Below are 8,034 nucleotides of genomic sequence, written 5' to 3'. Positions count from 1 at the left end.
CACATCACATATAACACAATTTCTGTCAAACAATAGAGAAAGATAGTAAAAATTTATGTAGATTAATTTTGTTAGAAGATGACATGACCCCTCCTCAAGGATCTAATTTCAGTTTTTCTCTCCTGGAATATGGACCAGGAATTTCACATGTTTTTAATTTCAGAACTTAGGAGAGTAGGATGATGGCAGGTGGTGGTGGAGGTGGAGGTGGTGGTGGTGGTGGTCATGGAAACAGAGGTGCAGGTGATGGTGGTACAGGTGGTAATGGCAGTGGAGATGATGGTGGTAGAGATGTGATAGTGGTGGAGGTGAGGGAGTAGAAAGCGTCGGTGGTGATGGTTGTGGAGGTGGTGGGGGTGGTGGGGGTGGTGGGAAGTGATGGTGGTGGGGGTGAGGGTGGTTGTGGGGGTGATGGTGGTTGTGGCGGTGAGGGTGGTGTGTTGAGATAGGGTCTCACTCAACCAAAACTGGTTCTTTCTTCTCACATTTCTTCATTTTCTAGACAGCATTCTCATTAGGTGACAGTACTGGTCACTTCCACTAATTCACAAACATACTGATAGCTTCCTCCAACCAGTTCTCTACTGTCAGCTTCTGTGCAGGGATACAGATCAGGTCATCAGGTTTGATGTCCAGTCGTCTTGCCAGCCTGAGATGAGAATAATTGTCCTCAGACATCTTTTCACTGTCATGACCATTTTGGTCTCTGTGTCAGAAACTTCCCCAGGAGAGATGTGGGAGACTCCCAGCACTTGTCCACTACTCGGCTCTTCCTCTAGGACGTGCATACAATACAGTCCATGATGCACGTCTAAAGAAGTTCCTATGTGACCATGACTCGTGCTCTGAAGATCAACGATCCATTCATGCCTTCCTCAGATGTCCCTGGTCACACAGTGGAGGGAGGCAAGCGCACAGTCTCTCAGACCCAGCAACTCCAGCGGCATCCAGTATCTACTGCAGTTGGAGGGAGCGTTGGGGTAAACAGGTAAAGAGAGGGCATGTGGGAAGGAGCCATGTGTACATTTCCAGGGGAGATGGTCTGGGGCCCTTTCTTCCTCTCTCTCATCCTGGTACACAGATGTCTCACAAAGTCCCTACAGAGACCAGACAGGAATCCCTGATGGGAGTGTGGACAATCTAGTGATTCCCTTAGACAAAGTGCGTGCGTGCGTGCGTGCGTGCGTGCGTGCGTGTGTGTGTGTGTGTGTGTGTGTGTGTGTCTTCTTGAGGTCATTGTGTACACGTGAGTGTAGGTGTTCTCAGAGGCCAGATGAGGCTGTCAGGTCCCCTGGAGCTATCTGGACATTAACAATTCTGTCTCTGTTGAATGGAAGGTTCAATGTTTATGTGGTAGTTTGAATGCAGTTGGCCTCCATAAGCTCATAAGGAGTGGTACTGTTGGGAGGTATTGCTATGTTGTAGTGGGTATGGCTTCCTGGGAGGAAGTGTGTCACTGTGGGGGTTGACTTTGGTCTCATTTCGTCTCAAGCTTCCCTCGGTGTGACAATCAGTCTACTTCCTGTTGCCATCTGATCAACAAATAGCCAGCACTACCAGCATGCCACCATGCTCCCCGCCATGGTGATAATGGACTGAAACTTTGAACAATAAGCCACCACCACAATTAAATGTTTTTCTTTTATAAGAGTTGCCATGGTCATGGTGTCTCTTCACAGCAATAGAAACCTAACTATGACAGCTTAAATACATGGAATTTTTTTCTTCTGATTGACCTACAGATTCAGTGTAATTCCAATTAAAATCCCAACCAAAGACACTGACTGTCAGGCTAGGGCCAGAGTATCCCACCATCCATTCTATCTGTGCACACTACATGGGGTGTGACAAAGATCCCTCAATGAGTACCACAAGAACATCTTCAGTGGCACCAATCATGGCTCCCAGAGTGAGGACTTGCTGTACCTGACCACAGCCAACAAGTGGGGGTTCCAATCACCCACAGCAAGTATGAAGTGACAGGTAATGTAGGGCTCCACAGGGTCCACCTGGAGTTACATGCATGGAGTCACTCTGTGGATTCCAGGATGCACAAAGGAGCTGCAGGGCCCTTCACAGATACAACCAACCCAGAACCCTGTCTGCCTGGGAGGTCCCTCTGTGGTGCCTGTGCAATTCCAGAAACCTGATCAAAGATTCAAGATCTGCTTTTGTTCAGTAGTCTTCCAAGGAGATGTGTAGGAGGCCCCAGAACATGAAGAAGACAGTTTTAGCTTCATGCAACAATGTTCTTTGAGCTTTGGAAAAAAATCACAGTTAAACTAACTTGCATCATTGTGCAAATCAGCTTTCCACTGTTTGATAGACACCTGATACATATGGCTTGAAAGAAGCAAAGGTTTAGTTTGATTCCTAGTTTCAAAGATATCAGTCCACGGTCAGTTGGCTCCTTGTTTGGGGGTCTGTGGTAGAGAAGAGAGCATGGTGAGAAGCATGTGCTAATCAAAGCTGCCAAGGTCATAGTAGAAGAAAGGGGGGCAGAAAAGGGCACCTGGGGTCCCAATATGCCCTTCAAGGACTCGCCCACAGTGTCCTAACTTCTTTCTGCTGAGTCCTGTCTCCAAAGGTTACCATCCACCAACAGCACCACAGGCTGCGGGCAAGCATTTATTACATGAGTCTTTCAGAGATATTTAAAACTGGCTCATAAGCTGGGTGTGGAGGGTGCAAGTCTATAACCCCAGCACTCAAGAGGCTAAGGCAGAAGGATGGCAATTTGGAATCCAACCTGGGCTTCCAAGAAAGTTAAACCAAACCTAGACTACAGAGTGAGACCCTGACTCAACACTTCCTAAGCACCCCCAAAAGATGAGTCCCTAAAACCAGGTCATTGTGACAATAGTATACATACTGTGCACTGTCATTTCCATGGACAGCCCTGCACTTGGCAGAGCTGTGGTCAAGACTCTGCTGACACTGGGCATCTGCCAGGCAGCAGGTTAAGAGCAGTCATTGCCACGGTATCCCAGGGTGGAAGAAATTCCAAGTGTTGGACACCTGCTCTCTCCAGTGGAATCTACACAGTTATGTCTTACAAGTGGGACAACAAAATACTGTGGTTTTTATGACAAGTGTGGAAGTATTTCTTGGGTTAATACTTTACCTCATTCATCAAGATAAAAAAATATTTATGACAAAGTTATAATTCTGGCTATATTTCACAACAGAAATGTGGCCAGGTCTGAAAATGTGCCACTGATTGGAATGCAAGAGAGGTTTTGATAACAAAAGAATTAAAGGGGTTTTTATTCTGTTGAAGCCAAAACTCACATCCATGTAGCACTGGGGGTGTAGCTCAGTGTCAGAAGATTTATCTAGAGTGTACAAAGACCCAGGTTCAAGCCCCAGAACAAAGACAAACACATACAAATTCACGTGAACATTTAGTGTATTTTGATTAACATTGGCTTATAGTTACTCATGCATCTTAGATAAAGACTTGTTCTCCTGATGGACTTTGATGTTAAATTAGATCATTTATACTAGTACTGGATGCAGATGTGGGTAGTTTGAAATGAACAAAAGAATCTTATACAGGAAAAAACCAGAAAAATATTATGTGGCATGCCATTAGTAAAATTTTTTGTTATTATTTCTGAATACAGTTTTTAAAAATTGTCAACTTTCATTTATGTGTGTGAGTGTGTATGTATGTGTGTGTGTGTGTGTGTGTGTGTTTATGTGTGTGCATGCATGGACTACCTGTGTGCAGATACTAACAGAAACCAAAAAAGGTGTCAGAGCTGGAGGTCTGTGCCGTTGTGAGCTCTGAAGGACTAATATGAGTCCTCTGGAACAGGTGTCTGGAAGAGCAGCAAGTGCCCTTAACCACTGAGACTTTTCTCCAGACCTCAACATCATATGATTTTAAAATTGAGAGACATAAATGTAAATATCTCTTAGTAATCTGGTTTTCCAAGGCTCTGTTTTCTCTAAGCACCTAGGCAGGCTATCAGGAACCTTGGTCTGTCTGTAACATGGTCACAGTCACAAAATCTGCAGTCAGTCGGCAGGGGATACACAGATCTTTGTGCAGAATTTATAGTCAGACTTCAAACTGCCCTGTGCAAGATGACTTGGAGTTAGATTCCTTACAGCAGAGCTAACAGCACTGCTGTTTGGGAGTCCGTTGGTTGGCCAAGTGAAGAAACAGAAGGCTGGTTGCTCAAGGAGGCCATGTGCCCATCTGTGGGTTCTGCATGTTGAAGACTCCAGCCACCTTGCTCTGCCAGCTCCACCCACAGGACTGCTCTATATGTATGGGCCCAAGTGGAGCTCACCCGTTATCCCTGATTTCCAGGACAACCAGCCTTGTGTTCTCACAGGAGCCACAACACAGACTGGGTAAGTCACTGAGCTCTAAGACTGGGACAGGAGGGGCAGGGATGGGCAGTGTCCAGGAGAAAGGGAACTGTGAGCCCACAGCACCAGGGCCTTCAGGAGGAGTTAGGAAAAAGTGAGCCAAGATGGGGAGGACTCACTGCTCTTCTGTTCTCACAGGAAACATGGGTGTGAAGCTGCTTGAGTCCAGACTTCGTCTCCTGCCGCTGCTGCTGGGACTTGTCATGGTGGTTGCCTCATTCCAGATTGCATCGAATTTAACCCCGTCCGAGAAGTTTGTAGTCCGGCATATAAATATGAGCAGCCCCCGATGTACTATTGCAATGAAGGCAGTTAACAAATTAGAAAGACATTGCAAGGAAAAGAATAGTTTTCTTCATACAAGTTTTGCTGCTGTTGTTACGGTGTGTGGCCATAGTAATGTTAACTGCAGTGACCCGAAATATTCAAATTGTCATAATAGTCCAGATCCGGTGTCTTTGACTTACTGTAACCTCACAACTCCAAGAAGCCATTATACACGATGCCAATACCAAACAATACGAACAAGGATGTTCTACAGAGTTGCTTGTAACCGTAGTACCCCACAAGACAGTGGCTCCTATCCAATTGTTCCGGTTCACTTGGATGGGATATTTTAGCTCCAGTACCAGCACTTTGTGTCTTCACTCTGTATCTGCTAGTTCCACAGTCATACTAGCGAAGATCCATTTCCTCTGTCTGCGCTGCCATGAGCACTTGTCCTTGTGAAGCCTGTCCCTGACTCCCTTCAAATGTAGCTGAACAGATTTTTTCTACTCAATAAATACCTTTGCATACTCATCTGGTTCTCTGCATATCTGTGTGTGTGTGTGTGTGTGTGTGTGTGTGTGTGTGTGTGTGTGTGTGTTGAGACAGGTCCTCATGCTCCCATAACAAGCTCTCTACCAATTGAGCCATCTACCCAGTCCCTGGGAAACAAATTTGAGTATGAGCAGAGATGGACATCTTTCTAGAGTGTTCCTACAGTGCATCTTCCTTGAAGTTCATCTGTGGGAAAGAAGTGACTGGTAGAGGGGACCAGAGAAGTGGAATCTCTCCATGAGGCTCTTCCATACCTCTCCCCTGCATAGCTGAATAGCTGACCTCGGTGGTGAATTGTGAGATCATTCAACACAAACCAGGAAGGCACAGATACCAAGATAAGGGAACTGGAATCCACACAGAAAGGAGATGAATAATAAGAGGTCCAGCCCTGACTCCTGAGCACAGAACTGTGTCAGGAATGAGAGAAAATCAGGAAAGGGCTGTCTCTGAAAAGACATGGGCAAACACATCATCAGCTGATGGGACAGTGTGAGTCTTCACGCAGTGTCTGGTGCAGAATGTAGCAGAGGTGTGACATCATCAGGTCTGTACCTCTCTCTCTTAGTCTGGATCCCCAGCTTCCCCTTTGCTCCTCCTTTGTGGGGCCCCAGATGCAACCCTTGGCCTCACCCCACCACTGGACAGTGGCAGTACTTCTGTCTCTCAGTGGATAATGCCCTGCAGGGCTGCAGGGAAACTATTCCTCTGGGGTAGCAAACACAGATTCTGCTCTTGGGGTTGGTGTGAGGAATCTGCACTTTACAGGTGAATACTAAATTGGGGAGTTGCAGGGGTTGACATAATCCACTGACTTTAGGTTAAATTGGGTCAGCAGGAGGTCGTCTCATCCTCTGACTAACACAAAACTGAAACCACGTCCTGTGGAGAAAGCTGTGAGCCTGTCTCGCCTTTTACCACAGCCCATCTCTTCCATTCAGGAACACAGCGTCTCTCACAACAGAAGGAACAGCGGTCACCCACCTGCCCACCCTGTCCGTGTGTGTGCATCCACCCTGCTGTCACTTCTCCATCCACCTGTTCCTTCCATCTTGGACAGTCACGTGTTGAGCAATTACTGTGTTCTCAGCACAGCTCCACAGTACTGACGGGGCAAAATAAACTCAAGCAAGTTCCTGCTCTTCCGACACACAGTATCAGGATAAAATGGTGTTAAGTATCAAGAGGAAAATTACACAGAGCAGTACAATGTCGAGGTTCTGGATCCATCATAGAAAAGACAGTCCAGGGCATAAATAAGGAGGTCCCAAACAAGTAAAGGAAATCTATACTAGATAAGAACCATGCAATCCTGTTACATACCACAGGGAGGGGATGGAGAGAGACAGAGACAGAGAGATCAAATGTCCTTTAAAAACAAAATAAAAAGGAGTTCAGAGATCAAGTTGCCAAGTTTGGACATCCCAGAAGTACCTGCAGTAGACTGCACGGTTCCTAAAATCACAGAAGACACATGGCCTCAGGGAAGCCTGAGTCATTAGCTGTTCTGGGGTCACTCAAGGCGACCTCAGAGCTTTTGTTTCTGATATTGAACATTAAAACATATTCAGCCACGGAGGCACAAGCCTATTGTCCCCAACCCTTAGAGACAGATTCAGAGGCAGGAGGGTTTAGAGACAAAATGAGCCCCAATATCTAGAGAGCAACTGTTTCAAAATCTCAGGAGCTTGGGAGGAGAGCTTGGTGTTAGAATGCTCCCCTAGCATAGGAGAGGTCCTAAAGTCTTGCTAATCCCACCAATCTAGAATAAGACCACTACCACCATTTAAAGCCAAATTTGAAGCAAGCTTTAATTAAACACTGGCCAGGTGGATGGGCTCTGGCCAGGTCCATGCCCAGGTTCTTGTCACAGCCCCAAGTCACAGTTTCCAGCAGTTTAAGGAAGAAAACCCATAATTCATTGCATTTCCACCAGGTCCAATCAGGGGCAAGCATCTATCCTGACAATACCTCCAGCCTACTTCCTGTCAGGGGCAAGCATCTATCCTGAGGTATTTCCTGCCTATGTACCTCCTGCCTACATGTGATCAAGCACATCCGGTGCAGATGGATCAAACAGGTTTAGGGAGTGAAAACCTGTGGCTTGTTGTCTCCCAGGAACAATGGCCTCCAGCATTTCAGGAACTATGGGCTTGCACATTAGAGGCATTTTTGTTTCCTGGATCTCTAAGGCATAGTAATTAAAACTTAAAATGTAACTTTGGCTCTCACATTCTGCCCCAATACCACAAATTAAATTAAATTGTTAAAGGTGAACTGAATTGCCATAGGATTTTAAAGAGCGTCTTTTAGTACTGTGATTTATGAGGTGGGACTCACCAAACCAAGAGCCTGTGATGGGAGCTCCAGCCATGGCAAAACCTTAGACACAAATATTTATTTGAACAATGTAGAGCAAACGAGTCTCTTTAAAGATTCCCAAACCCCCTCTTTCGGTTTACCTGTGTCATTTTGGTGCCTGTCCTGGAACTTGTGGAACATTCCTATTTACATAACGTACAAGAGTTGGCCCCTTAGGATGGCCAAAGGTTACACTGCTTCTCAGTCTCACAGTTTTTAGCAGAACTGACTCCAGTGGGGTTATATATATGATGGCAGTCTAAGCACAGCCAAGGTGTTTTGTCAGCAACTTGCTATGTAAACCAGGGTGGTTTTGAACTCACAAAAACTTGTTTTTAACTTTCAATTTTTATTAATTATCAGCAGAATTTAAACACCAGGAAATTTGGAAGTCAAGCTTCCTGGAGAGTATTGCAGAGGCCAGAAAGAATACTAAACACAGAGGGGTTCTATAATGATTTTGAGGCA

The 8,034-nt window shown here is 45.8% G+C and overlaps 1 protein-coding gene across 1 annotated transcript; it reads left to right on the top strand.

Moving 5' to 3' along the window:
* The first annotated feature begins 4,526 nt into the window (after positions 1 to 4,526).
* LOC131919629 (eosinophil cationic protein-like) lies at positions 4,527 to 5,003 on the top strand. Its single transcript, XM_059273966.1, has one exon. The coding sequence runs from the start codon at positions 4,527 to 4,529 to the stop codon at positions 5,001 to 5,003; it is 477 nt and encodes a 158-aa protein (XP_059129949.1).
* Positions 5,004 to 8,034: the final 3,031 nt, after the last annotated feature.

This window comes from Peromyscus eremicus, chromosome 9 (genome assembly GCF_949786415.1).
Source record: "Peromyscus eremicus chromosome 9, PerEre_H2_v1, whole genome shotgun sequence".
Classification (NCBI taxonomy): Eukaryota; Metazoa; Chordata; class Mammalia; order Rodentia; family Cricetidae; genus Peromyscus; species Peromyscus eremicus.
This window is presented reverse-complemented; position numbering and strand designations above follow the sequence as displayed.